At 40.3% G+C, this 25,458-nt stretch overlaps 1 protein-coding gene across 1 annotated transcript; it reads left to right on the top strand.

Moving 5' to 3' along the window:
* Positions 1-933: 933 nt before the first annotated feature.
* On the top strand, positions 934-24,683 carry KNG1 (kininogen 1). The gene is made up of 10 exons (XM_052647086.1): positions 934-1,125; positions 3,230-3,340; positions 4,336-4,420; positions 7,661-7,833; positions 8,913-9,020; positions 12,161-12,245; positions 14,300-14,472; positions 22,256-22,363; positions 22,481-22,567; positions 23,946-24,683. Exons 1-10 carry the CDS (start codon positions 934-936, stop codon positions 24,681-24,683), a joined length of 1,860 nt encoding a protein of 619 aa, XP_052503046.1.
* Positions 24,684-25,458: the final 775 nt, after the last annotated feature.

Genomic DNA, 25,458 nt, shown 5'->3' with positions numbered 1-25,458 from the left:
TTTTTTGTGGGGGAGGGGAGAAGACTTGAGGGTAAACATCTTGTAGGGACTAGCCCTCATCTTTAGCCTACTCTTAAACCACCCTTCCCTGAATAATTGATCCTTCTCAGACAGGTGGCTGAGACTTGGCAGTGAAGGACACCCACAGCCACCAAACCAGAAGCAAGGACTGGGGATGCAGGGCTTCACCCAACTCATCTCTTCTTATGCTTCTTCTCTGTCTCCTCCACCCTCGGGGAGCATTTTCCTTTCTAGAACTAATGCAAGTGAGTGGAGAGAGAGCCTGTCTTGACCACAGACCACAGAAAGGATGTCCATGTTTTATTTTTAGTTGCACCAATATCCTGATGTGGGACACCCCTGCCCCCAGCAGCACCCGCTATGTCCCTGTGCATGGGTTCTCCAGGCCTGCAATATGACTGCTGGCAGCTTGCTTCTCTGCAGCTAGTTATCCTGCAGAGAAATTTTACTGAAAGGTGTCTGCATATTGTACCTACTGTGGCATTGTTGTCACGTGCAGTGACCTTCATAAATGGCTTTGGGAAAGTCACAAGGGAATAACAGAGGTGACTGGTGGGTTTTTTCCTCCTCCTTTATGAGAGTCTGCTCTGATTTGCTAAACAAAGTTGTGCAATCACCGGGAAATGAGCTCTGTGCTCCTACATGTGCCCCAAATGCAAACAAGCAGGCCAACCACCCCAGTGTTGTAATGTTTCAGCCTGAAATCTGCTTGGATAACCCAGCAGGGTCCTTTGTCCTTTTGGAATAGGGCAAATAGTGCATGGCAGCAGGAATCAGCCAGGGTCCCGGAGCACTGAGACAGAGAGAGCAGAGCCCAGAGGAGACAGAGGCTGAAGCTAGTTAAAATCACTGTCTTGGCTCCCAGTTGGCTCCCAATTCCTGGTGAAACTCCTAAAGGGAGACTGTTAAATCATGAAATTAATCACCATCCTTTTCCTTTGCTCCAGGCTGCTACCAAGTTTAACTCAAGAGTCCTCTCAAGAAATCGACTGCAATGACCAGGATGTATTTAAAGCTGTGGACACTGCTCTGAAGAAATATAACAGTGGAAACAAAAGTGGCAACCAGTTTGTACTGTACCGCGTAACCGAGGTCAGCAGAACGGTGAGTGAGCTGTGTTTAACCCTGAGGTCACTTGGGATTTGTGCTGTCACTTGGAGCCCAGGCCTCATTCACCCCCAACCCCACCCCACCCCCACACACGCACCCCAATCACCAGAGAACTGACAATAAAAGGGAAGCTTTGTGGTTGTTAGTTGCTAAGTCACGTCTGACTCTTTTGCGATCCCATGGACTGTAGCCTGCCAGTCTCCTCTGTCCATGAAATTTCCCAGGAAAGAATACTGGAGTGGGTTGCCATTTCCTTCTCTAGGGGAATCTTCCTGACCCAGGGGTCAAACCCACATCTCCTGGATTCTTTATCACTGAGCCACCAGGAAAGCCCATTCTTAAAGGAGTACATCTAAGAAATATACAACCTTATTTGTGTGGAATCTAAAAATTCCATCTCACAAACGCCAAAAGTAGAATGGTGATTGCCAGAACTGGGCAGTGGAGGAAATGGGGAAATACTGGTCAAAGGGCACAAATGTCCAGTTATAAGATGACTAGGTACTGAGGATCGAATGCACAGTGCGGTGATTACAGCTATTAAAGCTTTACTGGAAATTTGTTAAAAGATTAAGTGTTCTCACTACAAAAATGAAGGTAACTATGTGAAGTGATGGGTGTGTTAATTAGCTTGTTTGTGGTAATCATTGCACAATATACATACAACTTTTATTTGTCAACTAAACCTCAGTTATGCTTGGGGAAAGGGAAGGTTTGTCTAAGAGGAGTCAGCTGTGTTGAACCAAATGTCTCTCATGAAATCAATGTGGCTCATTGCATCAAGGTAACAGCCATGTTCCAGCTGGGTTTTAGTTTGGTTTTTTTTTTAATCACTGATTGACACACACAGGATGGAGACAAAGCCTGACAGCGTGTGTGACTTTAAGAAATACAAACCTTTCAATAGTTTATTTAAATGAATTTCACTATAAAACACTGTGTTTCTGTGATAGCTAAGCAATTGATTACTTTGGTGGAGAAAAAAAAAAAAACGGCTATTTGATACAATAAGGAAAAAGGAAAAAGTCCAGTGGATAGAGGTTTTTTGTTGTTGTTTTCTGGAAATCCAGTCTTTCTGTTTCACAAACTTGTGCACACATGTGAGTCCTAGTGTTCTCTAGCAACAGTTTATTGGTGTTGTCTTTATTAGTTGATATCCTTGGCAAATGTGGTTTATTCTAGTTTATTCTAAAATGTCCATAGAATCACTAGTCATCTTTACTTTGTCATGTGGACACTGCCTATACCATGATCACATAGGTTTTATTAAAATCTGAAACCTGGAAGGAACTTCAGAGTCTATTTTGTTGATGCAAATACTGTGGAGAGAGCACTTTCCAATGAGTCAAGAGACCTGCAATCCCGGGCTGGCTCTGCTTTTCCAAGGTGGGGAGGCTGCCTAAGCCATATGCCATCCACCTGGGGCCTCCCTACTCTCACCTACCAACGGAAAAGCTGGGCAACATCCTCTCTGAGGTCCCAGACTTTGCATCTGGAAGCTCATCTAATTCAGCACCTTTAAACTTTAAAAGGTTTATTTATTATTTCATGAAATACTAGACTAAAGAGCAAAACAATGCAAACAAAAATACTAAAATTACTCATAATTAATCTCACCATCCAGATAACTGCTACTTTTTTGGGAAAGTTTAAAAAGGTGTATGGTTTGTTTTCTAACTGTAAAAATGATAGATGTTAATTTTTAAAATAGATAATTCAGGAATGTTTGTTTAAAGAGAAAACCGAAAGAGAACTCTACTCCCACCACTGAAAGACACATATTTTAACAGTTTCATTGCATAGTTTTCCAGACTTTTAAAAATCATATATTTATGTATAAATTGGTTTCTACAAAAATAGGCTAATACTTTGGATCTACTTTGTAACTTAAAAATATGTATATTTGTAAATAGTATATTATGAATTTCTTCCAAGCAAATATTTATAAACTTTCAATATTTTTTCAATATTTTAATAAATGTTTTTGCCTTAATTGAATCAAATAGAGGTCAAATATTCATAACTGTACAAGATCTCAAATGATGTGCTATTGGGTCAGTTAGATGAGACCTACCAATCCATGGTTGCTGTTTTTCAGGATAATCCTGACATATTTTATTCCTTGAAGTACCAAATCAAGGAGGGCGACTGTCCTTTTCAAAGTGACAAAACTTGGCAGGACTGTGACTACAAGGACTCTGCACAAGCTGTGAGTGTATTGACCGTTCCTGAGGCTCCATTTTTCTCTGCCAAGTGTGCTAGACTTGTCCACAGTGCTGGAGATGATTCATATTGCTGGCTGCTTTTATAGGAGGCACATACACCCTCAACTGTGTAGAACAGTCAAATGCTTGATGTCTGTATTCTCACATAGGAAGAAGGGGCGTAGAGAGGCACTCAGTTAAACATGGAGAAAGCTGTCCCAGAGGAAGGGGACTCTAATGACTGACAGGGATATGTGGGCCAGGCCCCAGAGAGGCAATAGATCAATACTTGGCTGAGATCTGGGGCTGGTGAGTGGAGAGTGTGGCTGCTTCAACTGAACAGTCCTGAGTATGAATCCTGCTCTACCTTCCACCAGCTGCCACCAGCGTGCTCCCTTGCAAGGGGCGATCAAATTGACTTCATGATCTTGTTGAAGGAAAAAATGAGACACATTATGCAAACAGTTTTGTTTTAATAACAAGGGGTCTTAACCTAATGCCTACCCTGCCCTGGCACAGCACAGCTGCTGGTTTGCCCATAATAATTGAGGGAGATTGTGATGCTGCCTGCCAGGAACCAAGCCAGTCTGCTCATAATCCAGGGAGCCATTTCTTCAATGTCAAAACCCTGGCTTCCAGGATGCAGTTTGAACACTGAAATTGAGAAGTTAATCAAGAGGAGAGTTTAGCAGGCTGATTCACAGCCATGGTGTGCATCTTGATGAAAGGAAATATCTCCAGGGCTCAAAACAAAGATTCATACTTTAAAATCTCATCATTTAGAGTGCCTCTCCTCTATCTCATGAATATTGGTGACTTTTAAAAAATAATGATTTGGCTGAAAAATACTTATCCTTGTGTCTCAAAACTCTGCTTAGAAAAAAAAAATATCTCGACAAGATTTTAAAAAGTAAAGCCATATTTAGCAATAGTACTAAGTGGATTTCATCTGGAAGTTTAGAATAAATCTTTTTTTTTTCAATCTTTTTTTCCCCCCTAGGCCACAGGAGAGTGCACAGCGACCGTGGCCAAGAGAGGGAATATGAAGTTCTCCGTGGCTACCCAGACCTGCCTGATCACTCCAGGTAGCTGATGTGTTTGCTGGAGCTGCCCTGGGGGGAAATGAACCTTTTCCGTAGGGTGCCAAAAACTCTTACCTGAGGGCGGCAGTGGCGATACCATTTGTAGCCTTGTGGGGGCGCTGGAGGGGGTGGAGCGGCAGACTCCTGAGGTGTGCCCAGGCTCATGCCAATCATCCCCTTGGTCTTATCCGTATTCTCTTCCTCAGGAGCTGCGTTGTATTAGGTGTGTACGAAACAATGAGAAGACAGAACTGGCCTCAACTGTAGGTAGCGTTCCTAGCATGAGAAAAGCACAGGTTTTGAGTCAGATCTGGCCTGGAATCTTTCAAAGCCCTCACTTTCTTCGTTTTTCCTTACCTGTGAAAGGAGATAACAATAATTTCCACTTTGTACCATTCTTTCGGATGAAGCTAGATGATACATCTGAAGATGTAATCATAATAATGTATTAAGGAAATCAAGATAAAAGTAGTAACAATTAACATTTATTGAGCGCTTATTACCAGTCACAGTTCTAACCACTTCATATGCAGTAACATATCTAATCCTCACAACAACTCTGTGAGTCAAATAGTAATATCCCAGTTCACAAATGAAGAAACTAAGGCCTACAGCAGGCAAGTATCTTGCCCAAGATCCCACAGCTAGTAATTAGCAGAGTGGTTGGAATAGACCCTTCATAAATGAAATTCCTTTAGATTCTAAGTATGGAGCAGCTTATCAGAAGATAACCACTGTTAGCTCCTTCCCTCTTGTGGCAGAGGTGCCAGGTACAGAAGGATGGACACACCTAGGTGATGTTAGTCGCAAAAGCCATCCTGGAACTGGCCTTTGCTTACAAGCGAGCTCCAGAACAGCATCTTCAGCCACCCTGGGGAACCTCACCGTCGTGGTGACTCTTCTGTTTCAGCCTTAATCATCCATAGCATACCCACAAAAACTACATCCCTTGAGTTCCCATTCGTGCAAGAAGTTGCATTCAAAGAAAGATAGTCCAAAACAGAAATCACAAGTCATTAAAGTTTTCTGATGAGAATAGCTTTTTATTATTCAGCTTAAGAACTCTATATTGTAAGCAGATTTTAACATTATCCAGAGCACAGCACATATGTACCATGAGAGAAAATACTCTCTGCCACACCTTCAGAAATTATTGCTAGGTCCACAGTCCTTTATCGGAAACATTTTTGGCCAGATATGTTTTGGAATTTCAAAATTTTAAATCTTTATTTTAATTTAAAAGTCTCTCTAGAAATTGGGGCAGGGTGGAAAATCATTCTGTTACCCAGAAAAACTGAGTTTGCATATTTCCCTGCTCTTCTCACCCTCAGAAGTTTGCTCCATCTCTTCCCCTACCCTAGTTGGGAGCTGCCCTTGAGGTCAGGCAAACCAGCCTCTGGGCTTTTCTCCATCTGCTCCTTTTATCTCCTGTGTTCATCTATGTTTGTTTGTTTTCACATCAGTAATTTCTCTCATCTTTCTCATGTAATCCCCTCGGGTTTTTTTGACTTTGCCTATTACCCTGATTCAATCTAACTTCTACAAGGAAAGGAGGGGGTAAAGCTGTGAATATTTCCCAGTAAGTCTTTTCCTGACACGTTTATGGAAAGAAAGCTGACACACAGTTGCAAAGGGGGTTGTGCTGAGCTGCTGACTGAGGGATCTTACCCCCTTGGATAGTGAGAGCCCCAGGGTCAAGGGACCCAGGACTCCGTTACTTCCCCTTTTTGCCACATGTGCTGTCACTGATGGGGGGGGGGGGGGGGTGAGAGGGTGGGGAGGCTGTCTGTTATGGACACTGGTAATCTAATACAAACTCTCTCCTTTAAAACATATTTTACACTGTTTTATCAAAACGCGTTCAGTGGCTGCCCGTTCTTGCAGGAAAAGTGTCCTAAGTCGCGCAGTTGTGTCCAGCTCTTTGCGACCCCGTGGACTGTAGCCCGCCAGGCTCCTCTGTCCATGGAATTCTCCAGGCAAGAATACTGAGCCATCGGGAAGCCCTAAGGGCTTGCACTCCATTCTTAATTCCCTTCAGAAGGTCTAGGAAGGCCCCCAGCTGAGTGGAGAAAGTTGTGAATATGTGCCTCTTCCAGGAGAGGGCGCCATAGCTTACATCAGGGTCGTCAGAGGAGAGGGTGACCCAGGGAGATGGGAATCCAGGCCTACAGAGCACAGCTCAGGCTGCGCACCAGAGGCCTCTCTACTGACTGCTGAGTTCTGTGCTCAATCGTGTCCAACTCTTTGTGGAACCCAGGTCTCCAGCATTGCAGGCGGATTCTTTATCGTCTGAGCCACGAGCCACTAGGGAAGCCCAAGAATACTGGAGTGGAAAGCCTATCCCATCTCCTGGGGAATCTTCCCCACCCACGAATCGAGGCGAGGTCTCCTGCACTGCAGGAGGATTCTTTACCAGCTGAGCTACCAGGGAAGCCCCTGCTTCCCCGCCGACTGCTCAGACCTCAGATCACCCCTCCCTGTCTCCTGCTATAAACTGATAAGATGTGTGCACCCCTTGTCCCACACCTCTGTCCCTGCCTTATCCCGCTTCATCCAGACCCACTTGTCCCTTCTCAGGCCTCACACCTCAGGTTGTGAGGTTACCTTGACTGTTCTTCACCCTTCTTAGCTCAGTCTCTTTTCCTCAGAAAAGTCTTTCTTGCGCTTACTCTTGGCTCCTGCCTTGCCGAGTTCTTGCTGAATTATATTGAAATCATCCATCTCCAGTTCTATCTCTCCCCCTTGACTTTGTCCAACTTCTTCATGGCAGTGAACATTACTAATGAATTTATGTATCCACACAGCCAGGCTCAGCACAGGACATGTTATAGCAGGTGTGAAATACATGTTTGTTCAGTAGAAAGGATACAGAATGTATTACACCCCGAGTCCAGCTTCAAGCAGCTTTCATTAACACTGAAAAGTAAATTAAAATACATCTGTAATGTTTTGATTTTTATGAAGATAGATTCATGTATCACTCCTGTAATTTTAAGTGACTTTAAAATAAATTTTAAATAACCATGCACAACAGAATGCATACAAGATGTTCCTAAGCAAATGGTTGGCCTTCCCTCTGACTCAAAAGCAGTCTCGTGTTCCCTTTTCTAGTGCTTACTAGGATTTACTGGAAAGTTTGTTACCAAGGCTTTTTATTGATGAATTATCTGACTTATTCAGGGCAATGTATGTGAATATAGGTTTCGCTCCTTAACGCTGCCCTTTTGCCTACTGTTTGTCAAGCCGAGGGCCCCGTGGTGACAGCCCAGTATGACTGCCTTGGCTGTGTGCATCCCATATCTACCACGAGCCCTGACTTGGAGCCTGTTCTGAGACATGCCATCCAACATTTTAACAACAACACCGATCATCCCCACCTCTTTGATCTGAAAGAAGTAAAAAGAGCCCAAAGACAGGTCTGTTCTTTCATTTTTCTCTTGCCATAGTATTGCTAAAATGTGTTAGACCTTTAAGGTTTAGAATTTCTTTACCTAAAATAAATATTTGGCCAGAGGACAACATGATTCCACAGGTGGTGGTGAGGAACTCTTCCGTGTTCTCATATGACCAGCTCGGGGAGACAAAGGCTTTCTCCATAGGCACAGTGATTTGGATGCTGCAATGTATAAAGACGGGAAAGGAGGCCAATCAGACTTCCTTCCTGGGAGATTTGTTTTTAATAAATGGGTGGTCAGCTCTGCTGTGCTGTGAAATGGAAAAGTCGTTGGTGAAAAAGAAAGTCATTCTGGCCTTAGGAGTTTAAGAAGACTCTATCATCACCTAGCTACCATGAGGCAAACATGACCCCCCCCCCAATATTAAAATGTACCTAAAAAGGTTGGCACAGTTGCTGGGTACCCTCTAAATTATAGTCTCTGTTTCATCAGAGAAAAGAGCAAATACTTGTATTAATAAATCTGGTTTTTCCATTGAAGCCTTTACTGACAGTTGACTGGGCCCTTTGAATTTCAGCCTCTAATTATGGAGGACTCACTTTGGTCAGTAGCATTCCTTGCTTTTAACTGACCTTTAGCTGGCCTTCTGGAGCTTGCCTTCATGCAAGATGCAAGCTCTTCTTGGTTCTGTTCATATCCAGCTATCAGGGTGGGACCCACCTCAGATAAAGCAGGAGAAATCTTACTGCCCAGCTGTCTAGCATTATTAATATTTTACAAAATTTAACAGATCATTTTTTTTTCCTGCTGCCCACAGAGGAAATATTGCTGGGTCTTACTTAAGAAAATACAGTAACTCTATCTATAAATTGCTTTTCATTTTCAGATGCATAGCTGTATGTGTGTATGTGTGTGTTGTGTTGAAGGGTGTGAGCATCATAAAGTGCTCAATATTAATTTGGTAATGACTTTTGCCTAGTAATAATAATAGTTTGTATTTTTGAGCACTTACCAAATGCCAGATATTATTCTAAGCTCCTTCTAACACTGTGAATAATGTTTAAACTGACCTTTAAATATTCAATCCAAAATTGTTTCAGGTGGTGGCTGGATGGAACTATGAAATTACTTACTCAATTGCACAAACTAATTGTTCCAAGGAGAAATTTCTATTCTTAACTCCAGACTGCAAGTCCCTTTCAAATGGTGTAAGTAGGCAAAAAATCTAATTATAAAGTTCTTAGCCTTTTGTGTCCAGTATTTACAGGTGTGGGAACTCAGCTGTACAGGAAGACTCAGTCACTAAAATTTTAGATGACATTCAACTGTTCCATTTCATGTCCCATTGAGAATCTGAAAGTCACGTCACCTGTCAAGCTGCTTACCCAAGGGTCAGAGTCTACACATCTGGCAATAAGCATCTACAGTTATATCCGGGGACTAGCAATAGCCTGAGACAAAAGATGCCACAGTCAAGTTTGTCTTTTCATGTCTTCATGCTTTCCTATCTCTTTTTCCTTCTGTGTGCTCAACAGCTTGACAAGGCTTCTGAACTCTACCCAGGACAATACTTCCAACTGTCTCTGCTTGTTTTCTCACCCTCCCTCCCCTACTTTTCTCTTTAATAAATACATCCTGAGTCTCTCTCCCTTAGTGACGCTTTCTAGGATGATATCTTATTACGGAACCAAAATTATGTTAAAAGAGAGCATCTCAAGGTAGCAGGAGTTAATGCACGTTAAGATGATCAGGCATGAGGTCCCTCCCAGGGGTATATGCACTTTAGCAGAAGGCTGTGCTTTAAGCAAGAGGTGGCTGCAAGTCTGTTCGCCTAGTCATTCTAGGTGATGAGAACTATTAGAAATAGATAGTAGGGATGGTTGCACAACCCTCTAAAATGTCCCTGAATTATACACTTAAAAATGGTTAAGGAGCTTCCCTGGTGGCTCAGTGGTAAAGCCATCTTCCTGCTAATGCAGGAGACATGGGTTCAATCCCTGACCAGGGAATATCCTACATGCCGCAGAGCAGCTAGGCTGGTGTGCCCCAAATACTGAGCCTGTGCTCTAGAGCCCAGGACTTGCAACCACTGAAGCCCAAGCACCCTAAAGCCTGTACTCTGCAATGAGAGAAGCCACTGCAGTGAGAAGCCTGGACAGCAACCAGAGAGTAGCCCCCTCGCTGCAGCTAGAGGAGAGCCCGTACAGCAGCAAGGGCCAAGTACAGCCCAAAATAAATAAATTATTTTTAAATGGTTAAGATGGCAAATTGTAAATATATTTTACCAGAATTTTTTAAAATAGTAAAAAAAAAGAGAGAGAGAGAAACCCTCTAAAATCATAGGTTCTAGTCACTGTGTAACTTTGTCAGTTTGAATTGAATCTGGCCTTTTAAGCATCTATAACATCTTCTGTTTTTTATGCTTAGCTTCAAATTGAGGTTATATAGGCCTAAATGTTATCTAGCTTTAATCTTGCTCCATCTGTTTATAAAAGCCCCAGTTAAGTTTTTGCTTTGCCACACAGAAATGCACAGGCTGGTTGAGGCAACAAAGCCAGTCAGATTTTGGTATAATTTTCCTAAGCTTTCACTTCTTCATCTGTAAAATCGTGAAGAATAATAGTATCTATCTCACAGAGTTATTACAGTAATTAAATAACATAAAATGCAAATGAATTATTTTGCCCACAACTGGTAAGATTTAAGGCCTTGCTATTCAAAGTGTGGTCCATAGAGCAGCAGCATCAGCAACACCAGGGAGCTTCTTAGAAAAGTAGAATCTCAAGTCCACCTACATCTACTGAATGAGAATCTGTATATTATCAGTAACAAGATTCTCAGGCAATTCATCTGCACATTAAAATTTGAAAAGCAAAGATTTAAGGAGTTTCCTAAGTAGTTCTTAGTCATGTTTTACCTTAGAATCACTAGCCTAGCTTTAAAAAACACCTATTCCCAAACCATTCCCCCAGACCTTCTGATTTAATTGGTCTGGGGTCAGATGATCAAAAGTTTCTCAGGTAGACCAAAGGTGCTGGTGATACTGAGAACTTTTGAGTTACCTCCAGTATACTTCTCCCCATCCAAAATTAAGGTATTGTAAGTGTGGTATTTCCTATATCTTTAAAAAACATGACATTTATTATATTCATGTGTGTTCTTTTGTTGGAAATATACATTTATAGGCATCTTCAAGACAATAAGAAAACAAAGGAAAAAAATAATGTTACATCATATATCCAAACACTCAAAGTTATCTGAGTGTATATCCTTCTTATCTTTTTTTGGTGGGGAATATGGCCAATTTTGACTGTTTTTGTGTGTGAGTTTTATTAGTTGTAATTACTTTATATGTGACATTTTTTTCTATGTCTTCAAAACTCTTGATAAACTTCTTTTTAAATAACTTTTAATATCCCAGTGAAGATACCATAGATTGCTTTTTAAATTACTTTCCTACTTTTGGTCCTGTGTTCAAAAGCAACAAAATATGTTGTTTCTGTTTTTGTTATAATTAATACCTCAACTAATATCTTTTAGAATAAAGCTATTTCTGTGTTTTGGGTGGTGATGCAGTTGGTAAAAAATCTGCCTGCCAATGCAGGAGACGCAAGAGACACAGATTCCGTCCCTGGGTCGGGAAGATCCCCTGGAGCAGGAAATGGCAACCCACTCCAGTATTCTTGCCTGGAGAATCCCATGGACAGAGGAGTCTGGCAGGCTACGGTCCATGGGATCACAAAGAGTCAGACATGACTGAATGACTTAACCCTTGCTTCATATGGCTTTGCTTGTCCTTTATGTTTATTTTACTCTATTAAAATTTTGAATTTTTTTTATTTTTTGGTTGTGCTACCCAGCCTGTAGTATCTTAGTTCCTCAACCAGGAATCAAACCCATGCCTCCTGGAGTGGAAGCATGGGGACTTAACTACTAGACCACCACAGAAAGTCCCTTGCCATTATGTTTAATCTTTCATTATGTTTTTTATTATATGCTATTATTCTTGAAGATGGAGTACCTTGACTTTGGTTTTAACTTAATCTGAAAGTCTTTGTCTTGCTAAAAGAAAATGTTACCCACTCACTTGTATAGCTACTATTTCTACATTAGGTATTCTTGTCATCTTATTTCATGTCTCTGTGTGTTTGTGTGTGTATTTGTTGGTGGTGATGCTACTTTTTCATTGTTTCTTTTTTTTTGTCTTTTGCGTATAGACTATGTTTTGCTTTGTTTTTCTCTATACAATAATTTGCAGAGTCAACATCCTATTTTTAATTTTACTAGTCATTTAAAGATTCTTAAAAATGTTTTTAATTTATGCTCTTATATGCTTTTAAAAAAACAGGATATTGGTGAATGTTCAGATAAGGCATATGTGGATCTCCAGCTAAGAATTGCTTCCTTCTTGCAGAAATGTGACCTTTATCCAGGTAAGGGATAATGTGTGTTGGTGTTCATGCTGGTCCCAGACAACTGGCTAGGTCTTTCCATAGTTATTGTGCTTTGGTTCCCATGATAAAGTCTACATGACCCACAGACCTTACTAGGAACACTGGGTCCCATCCCTGCCCTGCTGTGCTACAGCAAGTACACCTGAGACTGCTCAGCAAGTGGCCAAAGAGAACACAGTGACAGAAGGAAAAATTTATGTTTTCTGGGCAAAGCTGCCCTTCGATTACATCAGCTGGTCTTTCTTGTGTACCAGCTGTCTCTGCATCAGATATTGTGAACTGGGGAAGCTGTATCTCATTTTTAAATAATCAGAATAAGATCTTTTCAATTATAGGTTTTTCCCCTTTGCATGTTATAATATGCGGAAAGGGTGATAGTGCACATTTAAGGTCAAGTTAGTATTTCTTATACCAGTCAGCTCAGTCATGTCGGATGCTCTGTGACCCCATGGACTGCAGCATGCCAGGCTTCCCTGTCCATCACCAACTCCCGGAGCTTACTCAAATTCATGTCCATAGTGTCAGTGATGCCATCCAACCATCTCATCCTCTGTCGTCCCTTTCTCCTCCCACCCTCGATCTTTCCCAGCATCAGGGTCTTTTCAAATGAGTCAGTTCTTCGCATCTGGTGGCCAAAGTATTGGAGTTTCAGCTTCAGCATCAATTCTTCTAATGAATATTCAGAACTGATTTCCTTTAGGATGGACTGGTTGGATCTCCATGCAGTCCAAGAGACTCTCTGGAATCTTCTCCAACACCACAGTTCAAAAGCATCAGTTCTTTGGCGCTCAGCTTTCTTTTTAGTCCAACTCTCACATCCATACATGACTATTGGAAAAACTATAGCATTGACTAGATGAACCTTTGTTGGCTAAGTAATGTCTCTGCTTTTTAATATGTTGTTTAGGTTGGCCATAACTTTTCTTGCAAGGAGTAAGCGTCTTTTAATTGACTACTGTCACCATCTGCAGTGATTTTGGAGCCCCCCAAAATAAAGTCAGTCACTGTTTCCACTGTTTCCCCATCTATTTCCCATGAAGTGATGGGACCAGATGCCATGATCTTCGTTTTCTGAATGTTGAGCTTTAAGCCAACTTTTTCCACTCTCCTCTTTCACTTTCATCAAGAGGCTCTTTAGTTCTTCTTCGCTTTCTGCCATAAGGGTGGTGTTATCTGCATATCTGAGGTTACTGGTATTTCTCCTGGCAATCTTTATTCCAGCTTGTGTTTCATCCAGCCCAGCATTTCTATGATGTACTCTGCATATAAGTTAAATAAGCAGGGTGACAACATACAGCCTTGACATACTCCTTTCCTGATTTGGAACCAGTCTGTTGTTCCATGTCCATTTCTAACTGTTCACGGCTTGACCTGCACACAGATTTCTCAAGAGGCAGGTCAAGTGGTCTGGTATTCCTACCTCTTGAAGAATCTTCCACATTTGGTTGTGATTCACAGTCAAAGACTTTGAGATAGTCAATAAAGCAGAAATGGGTGTTTTTCTGGAACTCTCTTGCTTTTTCGATGATCCAATGGATGTTGGCAATTTGATCTCTGGTTCCTCTGTCTTTTCTAAATCCAGCTTGAACATCTGGACTCATCTTGAATATTCTTATACCAAGGGCTGGCTTTTCTTATACGTGGAAGATAGTTGTGTACATTGCACAATATGAAGCATTACTGAAGTTTCCTGCTCACCAGAATCACAGGATTTAAAGTTTTCCCACTAGAAAATCATTCCTTTATGTTAAGCATTGCTTTTTACAGTTTCCATCAAAAATGCAAAAACTTTAGAAAAGGGCAGCATATTGATTGAGTCACCTTCTGATTGAAAGTTTCCCTAAACACACTTGGCTTTTAGAAGAGGAAAAGAGGAGAGATAGTCAGTTGGAGGTCTGACAGACAACCTCCACTGCTGGATCTTGGGCTGCCACGTGGCCCTCTGTCAGTGGATGCTGGATCACATGTGGAAAAGGTACTAGGCTAGATTGCTACTTCAGGGCACACACTGACGTGAAATCTGCCTCTTTCAGGGGAGGATTTTGTACAACCACCCACCAGGCTTTGTGTTGGCTGCCCCAAACCTATACCTGTTGACAGTCCAGAACTGGAGGAGCCTCTGAACCATTCTATTGCAAAGCTTAATGCAGAGAATAATGGAACCTTCTATTTCAAGATTGACACTGTGAAAAAAGCAACAGTACAGGTCTGTAAATTATAGTGATAGTCTGTAAATTATAGTGATTGCAAATTGTTTACTAATGTTGCCACTGATCTTGGCTCTGGATTGGGAAACAGTATACCTCACAAATGGAATTTGGTAGACTTGAATTTCAAGTCCCAACCTCACAGCATGCTTGATGTGTGATCTTGGACAAGTCATTTAAAGCACTGTCTCCATTTTCTAGCCATGAAGGACTATAGTAAGTGTTAGTTGCTCAGTAGTGCCTGACTCTTTGCGACCCCATGGACTGCAGCCCTCCAGGCTCCTCTGTCCATGAGATTTTCCAAGGAAGGATATTGGAGTGGGTTGCCATTTCCTTCTCCAGGGGATCTTCCCAACCCAGGGATTGAACCCGGGTCTCCTGCCCTGCAGGCAGTTTCTTTACTGACTGAGCTACAAGGGAAGCCCATAAAGGACTACAGGAAGGGTCAAAAAATAACATATGTCAATCACTTCTCAAAATCTAAAGTGCCATATAAGTACTAGCAACTTGTATAATTAAGAAAATTGAGAGCTAGGAAAAACAAGATTTATCCTCTGCCTCTGTAGATCCAGCTCTCATTATAACATCACTCAGTGCCTTGGGCTCAGCCACATCAGCCAGTCATTGCCCAAACTTTCTTTGCATGCTCATCTCTGTCTCATTTTTTCCCTGCCTGCGGTGCCTTCCCCTCTACAATTGTACCTTCTAGAAATTCATCTCTCCTTCCATGCCTGTCAGTAGAGGTGAAGGAGTATCCTTGTTTGGAGGTCAGAGGGCCTAGCTCTGCAACAGCATCTGCCCCTCACATTCTGGGTGACCCTGGGCAGTTATTCAGACTCATGAAACCTTTGTGGCTGGATCAGAAAAGCCCAAATCCCTTCAAACTCCAACAGCATATGACCAATGTATTTATGGACAGATTCCTATTATGGAACCTCAGAACTGGCTTTCCTAAATACAAGCTAAAGAAAAGTCATCGAAAAGGAGCCAAACTGGGAATTCCCTGGAAGTCTAGTGGTTAGGACTTCACACTGTCACTACTGAGGGCATGGTTCAAACTCTGGTCAGGGAACTAAGATCCCACAAGCTGTGCAACATGACCAAAGGGATAAAACTACTATAGCAAACATACATGATTTTTTTAGGCTTCCCTGATGGCTGAGATGATAAAGAATCTGCCTGCAATTGTGGAGACCTAGGTTCAATCCCTGGGTTGGGAAAGTCCCCTGGAGAAGGGAATGGCAACCCACCCTAGTATTCTTGCCTGGAGAATTCCATGGACAGAGGAGCCTGGCGGGCTACAGTCCATGGGGTGGCAAAAAGTCAGACATGACTAAGTGGTTAACACACACAAAATATGATTTTTATAGTCTACAAAGAAAATCTCACTTTAAAAGTTCATAATTCTGGCTCAGTAATTGAATTTCTAGAAATATAAAATAGAAAAGTCTTTAAATACAATAATATTCATTGCAGCTTTAACTGTAAAAGCAAAAAATAAAATGGTAAACTCTCAAAATGATCAATAATATAGAACTGATCAAATTGTATCTAGCATATCCTTACAATGCAGTATAAAGCAGCAATTTTAAACCATCTTTGTGAGGAGTTCTTGATGTAGAAAATGCTTGTGTTATACTATGCAAAAATAGGCCATAAAATTGAATAAACATTCTGTTCTCGATCATGTTATTAAAAAGTACAGAAAAAAGTACTGAAAAGAAATGTCTCAGATTATTCATAGCTTTTAGCTGATGTCACAGTGGGCTGTTTATTGTAATCTTCCTTATTTCCTGTATTAGTTTTATATGCTGGTGGGGAGGAAGATCTGAACCGTATTAAAATAAATCAAAACTGACACTATGATTTCTCTCCTACTCAGACACTTATTTCTGGATGCCATATCCTCTCCCTGATTTCACTAGCACATAACCCATGTTAGACTTACTTGAAAGGAGTACCAATTCATGCTGCTCTTGTCTTTGTCAGCTTTTCTTCTCACTCTGTTTTTCTGTAAAATTCCCTTATTCTTACTGATGCAGGAACAGTCCAGTACTCCACCACATAATGCATGTCAAAGAGTTGCTGTCAGGAGAGAACCACTCATTCTCAATGTGTATATCTAGTCCTCTTGGTAGTCCCAGTTCTTTCTGTAAATTAGTCAACATACTAGAATGGATGTGTTTATGCTAAGGGTCCAAGGAAAGCCACAATAGAATAAGCTACATCCCTTTACTTGCTAAACTAATCTGGAATATTGTGAGAATTTCAAATTTACTTTTAAGAGGTGACTCTTTACTTATTTTTGCATTTAAAGAGAGTGATTTGGTCACTCAAGGCAGCCCTAGTGGAAGCAGCTGATTTATTGGAAATCAGCTTACCATAATGAATTTGCAATAGCCAGTCTCTTAGTGACCCATTTGCCAAATTGCTAATTTGTTTTACAATTTTAGTCTTGCCTTGGCTTTGCATGTTTAGTCCTATTTGGGTACATGTCCATTCCAGGTTGGTTTCATATTTCAGATACCAAACATTTCATAAATCCTTTGTTTCCTCATGTGAATGGTTGTGATTTCTGTCATATACCGTTCATTTTGCCCTATCCCCATGGCTGCTGTCAATGTTCTTCCCTGCCTCTGCTGAGATAAATACACTTCAAGGATCTATGGGTGCACATTCAGGAATTTTCCTTTGACAAAAAGTCCTAGAAAGGTCAAGGAATATGTAGATGTTTAAGATTTATGATACAAATTGACAGATCACCAAATAATTTGCAATTATGTCAATTTTCATTCACACCATGTGGATGTAAGACACTGGCTGATGGTCTTGACTTGACCTATTCAAATACTACCAGCAGTGACTGAGATTCCATGTTTCCCGCACCTGACCAGGTGTCATCTCTGTTTTTTATCCTTGACAAGATGCAAGGTTAAACATGATATTGTATAGTTTTTTAAATGTGTTTATCCTTGGTTATTATTGAAGGTCAACTTGTTCAGGAGTAATGATCTTTTTTTAATATAAAATTTATTTATTTTAACTGGAGGTTAATTACTTTACAATATTGTATTGGTTTTGCCATACATCAACATGTATCCACCACAGGTATACACGTGTTCCCCATCCTGAACCCCCCTCCCTCCTCCCTCCCCATACCATCCCTCTGGGTCATCTCAGTGTACCAGCCCCAAGCATCCAGTATCATGCATTGAACCTGGACTGGCAACTCATTTCATATATGATATTATGCATGTTTCAATGCCATTCTCCCAAATCATCCCACCCTCTCCCTCTCCCAGAGTCCAAAAGACTGTTCTATACATCTGTGTCTCTTTTGCTGTCTCGCATACAGGGTTATTGTTACCATCTTTATAAATTGCATATGTATGCATTAGTATACTGTATTGGTGTTTTTCTTTCTCGCTTACTTCACTCTGTATAATAGGCTCCAATTTCATCCACCTCATTAGAACTGATTCAAATGTATTCTTTTTAACGGCTAAGTAATACTCCATTGTGTATATGTACCACAGCTTTATCCATTCGTCTGCTGATGGACATCTAGGTTGCTTCCATGTCCTGGCTATTATAAACAGTGCTGCAATGAACATTGGGGTACACATGTCTCTTTCAATTCTGGTTTCCTCTGTGTGTATGCCCAGCAGTGGGATTGCTGGGTCATAACGCAGTTCTATTTCCAGTTTTTTAAGGAATCTCCACACTGTTCTCCGTAGTGGCTGTACTAGTTTGCATTCCCACCAACAGTATAAGAGGGTTCCCTTTTCTCCACACCCTCTCCAGCATTTATTGCTTGTAGACTTTTGGATTGCAGCCATTCTGACTGGCATGAAATGGTACCTCATTGTGGTTTTGATTTGCATTTCTCTGATAATGAGTGATGTTGAGCATCTTTTCATGTGTTTGTTAGCCATCTGTATGTCTTCTTTGGAGAAATGTCTATTTAGTTCTTTGGCCCATTTTTTGATTGGGTCTTTTATTTTTCTGGAATTGAGCTGTAGGAGTTGCTTGTATATTTTTGAGATAGTTGTTTGTCAGTTGCTTCATTTGCTATTATTTTCTCCCATTCAGAAGGCTGTCTTTTCACCTTGCTTATAGTTTCCTTTGTTGTGCAGAAGCTTTTAAGTTTAATTAGATCCCATTTGTTTATTTTTGCTTTTATTTCCAGTATCCTGGGAGGTTGGTCATAGAGGATCCTGCTGTGATGTATGTCAGAGAGTGTTTTGCCTATGTTCTCCACTAGGGGTTTTATAGTTTCTGGCCTTACGTTTAGATCTTTAATCCATTTTGAGTTTATTTTGTGTATGGTGTTAGAAAGTGTTCTAGTTTCATTCTTTTACAAGTGGTTGACCAGTTTTCCCAGCACCACTTGTTAAAGAGATTGTCTTTAATCCATTGTATATTCTTGCCTCCTTTGTCAAAGATAAGGTGTCCATAGGTGTGTGGACTTATCTCTGGGCTTTCTATTTTGTTCCATTGATCTATATTTCTGTCTTTGTGCCAGTACCATACTGTCTTGATGACTGTGGCTTTGTAGTAGAGCCTGAAGTCAGGCAGGTTGATTCCTCCAGTTCCATTCTTCTTTCTCAAGATTGCTTTGGCTATTCGAGGTTTTTTGTATTTCCATACAAATTGTGAAATTATTTGTTCTAGCTCTGTGAAAAATACCATTGGTAGCTTGATGAGGATTGCATTGAATCTATACATTGCTTTAGGTCGTATATTCATTTTCACTATATTGATTCTTCCAATCCATGAACATGGTATATTTCTCCATCTATTAGTGTCCTCTTTGATTTCTTTCACCAGTGTTTTATAGTTTTCTATATATAGGTCTTTAGTTTCTTTAGGTAGATATATTCCTAAGTACTTTATTCTTTTCATTGCAATAGTGAATGGAATTGTTTCCTTAATTTCTCTATTTTCTCATTATAGTAATTATCTTTTTAACTTCTCCAAAAGAGCTGGTTATGTCTTTGGTTCATTTCCTTAGTGTTGGGCTTTCTGTGTATAAGAATACTGACCCTACATCATATTTTTTCCAGTTTACCTTTTTATCTTATTCACTGTGACATTTGAGAATCAGTTTTCATTTTTGTCTAGTTAGATTTTGACATTTTCCCCCTTCTTTTAGGTTCTTTCCTCTGCTTTTCACCTATGAAAAGCCTCATCATCCTAAGAACTGATGAATGTTTTTTATACCTTTCTAGCTTATTTAGTTTAAATGTTTTAGGATTGGAACTTACATTACTAAGTAGTATTCTATACTTTAAAAACAAAACTTGGACAGGATAGACTTAAGCAGGGAAGACTTCTGATAAGAACAGCAATATAGATGCAATTTTGAGGTTCTTGAACACAAGATATTACTGCTGCTGCTAAGTCGCTTCAGTTGTGTCCGACTCTGTGCGACTCCATAGACGGCAGCCCACCAGGCTCCCCCGTCCCTGGGGTCCTCCAGGAAAGAACACTGGAGTGGGTTGCCATGACCAGGTCCACTTTATTCCTCCCCTCTGGACCCTGAATAGAATTGAGCCAACAGCTGTGAGTTTTGTCATATATTGTCAACTTTTCTAGGCAACATCATATTAATCAACTGTGGCTCAGAGGTAAAGTCCAGTGCAGGAGACTGGGGTTCAATCCCTGGGTCAGGAAGATCCCCTGGAGAAGGAAATGGTAACCCACCCCAATATTCTTGCCTGGGAAATCCCATGGACAGAGGAGTCTGGTGGGCTACAATCCATGGGGTTTCAATAGAACTGGACACAACTGAGTGACTAAATAACAACAACAATGTCAGAAAACTGGATTAAAGTATACTCTCAAACTAAGCAACATAATTCATGATCACCAATGGATATACTCTAAAACACTTTTTGGACTTCCCTGGCCAGCTTATACACGTCTGGAGTTTTACAAGTTATCAAATTTGTCTTATAAATTTTACTGTGCTTACCTAGAAAACGATGCCAGAAAAGGTAGAGGAGTAGTTTAGCTCTTCCTGTTCTCTGCTCTCCTCATCCTCCTCCCATTGTAATTCCTCCATGCTTTTCAAAAAACACAAAGAAAAAGGGAAGACTTATGTTGTGGAATTATACTATCACTCCGTAACTTTATTTTTTCAATAATGGTCAACCTTCCAGGAAACAGGTATGTATAATATATTCTTTTTGATAACTATATAATATTATGCATATACACATTTAAATCCTAGAATGAAATGCTGAATAACTTAGTCTGAAAATTGAGTCACGTTAACTACCTTTTAAATTTATATATATATTTTTAAAACATTTTATAAAGTATATTTCTCAAGTATATAAAGGCTGTACGCTTTTTTAAAAAAAAAACTGTGCTTGCAATTTTGTTGAAGTCAGTGTATTGAAAAAAACCACACAATGACTTTTACTTTTTAAGTAAATATAGTACATGTATTCTAGACCAAAAAGAAAAAAATTGGGCCACAAATATTAACAGAAGGCAGTATTTATAATGATTAAAACTTGCTAGAGCTTAAAATAGTTTCTTAATATTAAAAAAAAAAAACCCTCAGAGAAGCAAGCTAGAAATCCAAAGAACTTTCCTAATCACATAATTTAATCCACATATTTTCTATAGCAGTTCAGTTCAGTTCAGTTCAGTCGCTTAGTCGTGTCTGACTCTTTGCGACCCCATGAATTGCAGCACGCCAGGACTCCCTGTCCATCACCATCTCCCAGAGTTCACTCAAACTCATGTCCATCGAGTCGGTGATGCCATCCAGCCATCTCATCCTCTGTCGTCCCCTTCTCCTCCTGCCCCCAATCCCTCCCAGCATCAGAGTCTTTTCCAATGAGTCAACTCTTCGCATGAGGTGGCCAAAGTATTGGAGTTTCAGCTTTAGCATCATTCCTTCCAAAGAACACCCAGGTCTGATCTCCTTTAGAATGGACTGGTTGGATCTCCTTTCAGGCCAAGGGATTCTCAAGAGTCTTCTCCAACATCACAGTTCAAAAGCATCAATTCTTCAGCACTCAGCTTTTTTCACAGTCCAACTCTCACATCCATACATGACTACTCGAAAAACCATAGCCTTGACTAGAGGGACCTTTGTTGTCAAAGTAATGTCTCTGCTTTTGAATATGCTATCTAGGTTGGTCATAACTTTCCTTCCAAGGAGTAAGCATCTTTAAATTTCATGGCTGCAATCACCATCTGCAGTGATTTTGGAGCCCAAAAAAATAAAGTCTGACACTGTTTCCACTGTTTCCCCATCTATTTCCCATGAAGTGATGGGACCAGATGCCATGATCTTAGTTTTCTGAATGTTGAGCTTTAAGCCAACTTTTTCACTCTCCTCTTTCACTTTCATCGAGAGGCTTTTCTCTGATTCAAGCTTTGGTAGAACAAAAAGGTGTGTTTAAAGGAAATATTTAAGTTTTCTTCTTACTTGTCCTAGATTCTACATATTATGACTTGAGCCTTTGAATTTCTGGTGAATCTTGCAGTTGCTGAACAATAAAACTCAGGAAAATAGAAAAATTAAAATGATAGCATTGTTTTCTTTTCCCATTTAAAAAAGGAAATAAGCCCAATTGCCAAATATTTTAATGTGCATACAAGGTTTGTTATCAAATATTTGTACTTTTTGAGGGTTACTCTCCTTTGTTCAGTACATAATTAAAATATCAAGATTCTCCCCTAAAAGCCCTTATGATAAAAATGTATGATTTATTACACAGCATTAATTAAGCTCCTATTTGGTGCTAATTCACTTTCCAGGTGGTAGCTGGAAAAAAGTATTCTATTGTGTTCATAGCAAGGGAAACCACATGTTCTAAGGGAAGTAATGAAGAGCTGACCAAGAGTTGTGAGATCAATAAACATGGTGTGAGTATAATGCAGCTGTCTTACTGATTCCCTGGAAATCTGTATGATGTTTTATGCTTATATATGTATCCCATGAATAACACTGTTTTTTCTTTTGGCTTCAATTTTCATGGATAGCTAATTCTAAACTGTGATGCTGATGTTTATGTGGTGCCTTGGGAGGAAAAAGTTTACCCTACTGTCAACTGTCAATCACTTGGACGGGTATGATTCTAATTGCAGTTGGTTTGGGTTAGCTATGCTCATTCTGAAAATCATATTTGGAGGTTGAAAATGAACCACTATTTACATGAATTGGAGAGGACTATCTTTTTTAAATGGGGAGAACACACATTTCTGTGCTGATCTCTCTTCTTATGGCTAGAAAGGGAGAGCGGCTGTCCCCTTAATCACTTCTCCGACACGGCCAGTGTCCCGTGAGAACACAGGTTCTCTTAGGGAAGCACATCCAAGGAGCTTGGGAAAAATGCAGGTCGCACACCCCACTCTACATTTCCTGAATCAAAAGCTATATTTTAACACAGTCCCCAGGAAAGTGATACCCATATGCAAGTTTGAGAAGCATTAGGTCGCATCATTTTTTTACTTCTTAGAAGAACCCTGGGAGGTAAGTAGTACTTTCCCTACTTTCAAGATTGAGACACTAAAAATTACAAAGATGCTAAAGTCCTAAAGTGGATAATAACTTTATCAAGTGCTTCCTCCATCTTAGACCCTGTACTGAGGACTTGACATTGAGACATATTTTTCTCCTGACAACTCTACGAGGCAGGTGATTTTATCATTCCTATTTTACATACAAGGAAAGTGAAGCTAGTGGTGCTCAGATACAAATCTAGGTAAAATCAGAGCCTACTCTGTTCACCATCATACTGAGAACTACTAGGCGCTGGCTTGTTTGACCTCAAAGACCATGCTCTTTGAATCACCAAACACTGCCTCCAGCCACCACATTCTCACAGGTAGTAAGTGTGTAGGTAGAAATGACCCACAAATCCATAGCTTCAATACAAGTTGCCTCTGCTCCCTTTGTTCTGCATTTAGGTTTTTGCCATATGTAGGTATGTATATAGTCTAATACAAATATTATACAAAGGCTGTGTTTCAAGCTTGTGAACATATATATCCTGTGTTTCAATTCAACGGAGTGACTGTGGATATATGCTGCTTATATATTCCATTCTTAAAACCAGTTCAGGTCTTTTTGGATAAAAAGCAGTAATGTGCTAATAGAAATAGTATCAATTAATAAATAATGTGCCATGGCTTATAGAATCATAGGCTTAGAGAGTACCCTAAAGATTATGTAGTTAACCATCCAGTTTTTCCTGATTAAAAACTCTCTATTTTAGAGTATTATTAGGAACAAGAATCAATATCTCTAAATTATTAAATCAAGCAAAAGAGGAAAAAATTATTCATTTTCATCCTTTATGGAATATTAATGTATATAGCACTTAAAATCTGGCAAAGACATTCCCCATCGTAAACTGAGATAACATTGTCAGGCCCCCATCCCTTCTTTCTTCTTTGATAGTGTGGTTTTCACAGTAATGCATTCATTTTAATATTTCCTGTTTAGACCTTACTCATGAAAAGGCCTCCGGGTTTTTCACCTTTCCGATCAGTACAAGTGATGAAACCTGAAGAAAAAACAACTGTAAGTCTACCCCACTCTGCCATGTCACCTGTACAAGATGAAGAGCAGGATTCAGGAAAAGAACAAGGACCCACTCATGGGCATGGCTGGGACCATGGAAAGCAAATAAAATTACATGGCCTTGGCCCTGGCCATAAACATGAGCATGAGCAAGGTCATGGGCGCCATAGGGGTCATGGTCTTGGCCTAGGACATAAGCATGGTCTTGGCCATGGACATAAGCATGGTCATGGCCACGGAAAACATAAAAACAAAGGAAAAAACCATGGAAAGCAGTATGATTGGAGGACACACTATTTGGCAAGTTCTTATGAAGATAGCACTACATCCTCTGCACAGATGCGAGAGAAGACAGAGGAGACAACACTCCCTTCCCCAGCCCAGCCAGGTGTAGCCGTTACCTTTCCTGGCTTTCAGGACTCAGATCTCATTGCAACTGTGATGCCTAGTACACTACCACCTCCCACAGAGAGTGATGATGACTGGATCCCTGACATCCAGATAGAGCCAAATAGCCTTGCATTTAAATTGATTTCGGATTTTCCAGAGACAACCTCCCCCAAATGTCCTGGTCGCCCCTGGAAGCCAGTTAATGGAGTGAATCCAACTGTGGAAATGAAAGAGTCTCATGATTTTGATCTCATTGATGCTCTTTCTTAATTTAGGCAGCCAGGGTTATTTCTTTAACATCTCATCAACCCCTGTCCCCATTGTCCAAAGATCCTCATATAATACACCAAAACCCATGAACATTCAGAACAGCCTAGAGAGAAATAAATGGTGAGACTCCCCATGGGAACAACATCAATCTCTATGGATGACATAAAACTTTGTGCAGAATTCTAACTCCTTTCTGAGCTCTCCTCCCAAATTTTCTTAACTAGCACAGAAAATGGACAAACTAATATACTGTGGCCTACTGCAGTTGCTTTTCTGATAATGAATGTGTACCTTAAAATGTACATCATCAATTTTCATACAAAGATTCTTGACATTTTGCATAAACTGTAACATCTGGTCCATATGTGGCAATAAGAGAAGTTAAGAGACTGAATGCTGAACTTCTTAATGGAGGAAGAAAAATAATAAAAACCTCCAGAGGTCAAAGAGAATAAGAAAGAAAGACAGATTGGCCAAAGGGAGGACAGAGAAAATAAATTGACTTTCTGTTTCCAAAATGGGCTAGTAATCTCAAACAGTTACTCCCATGTGACAAAACTATGCTGATAATTCTCTTTCTGGGTGAGAGTGTTTCTTGTAAGTCAGTAGTTTCTGTTTGCTCATTAACTACGCTTTGCAATAGGGCTTTCAAATAGGAGTTTTCTGTTTGTTTGTATGTTGCCAGCTTTAGACTGAGTAACCCTTACTGTTCAATAGCTCTGAGTTTAATGATAAGGATGGAAAGCAGAAGTAATACAAAGGCTGGCCTGCTTGA

The sequence above is a fragment of the Budorcas taxicolor genome, chromosome 1, assembly GCF_023091745.1.
Source record: "Budorcas taxicolor isolate Tak-1 chromosome 1, Takin1.1, whole genome shotgun sequence".
Lineage (NCBI taxonomy): Eukaryota > Metazoa > Chordata > Mammalia > Artiodactyla > Bovidae > Budorcas > Budorcas taxicolor.
Note: the sequence above shows the minus strand (reverse complement) of the source record. Positions and strands in the feature narration are given on the sequence as shown.

Bases quoted from the DNA above. Each gene is read 5' to 3' on its own strand.
- KNG1 (XM_052647086.1), top strand. From the start codon at position 934: ATGAAATTAATCACCATCCTTTTCCTTTGCTCCAGGCTGCTACCAAGT. The intron at 7,834-8,912 runs GTCTGTTCTTTC...AAATTGTTTCAG, and splicing joins TAAAAAGAGCCCAAAGACAG to GTGGTGGCTGGATGGAACTA. The intron at 9,021-12,160 runs GTAAGTAGGCAA...TTAAAAAAACAG, and splicing joins GCAAGTCCCTTTCAAATGGT to GATATTGGTGAATGTTCAGA.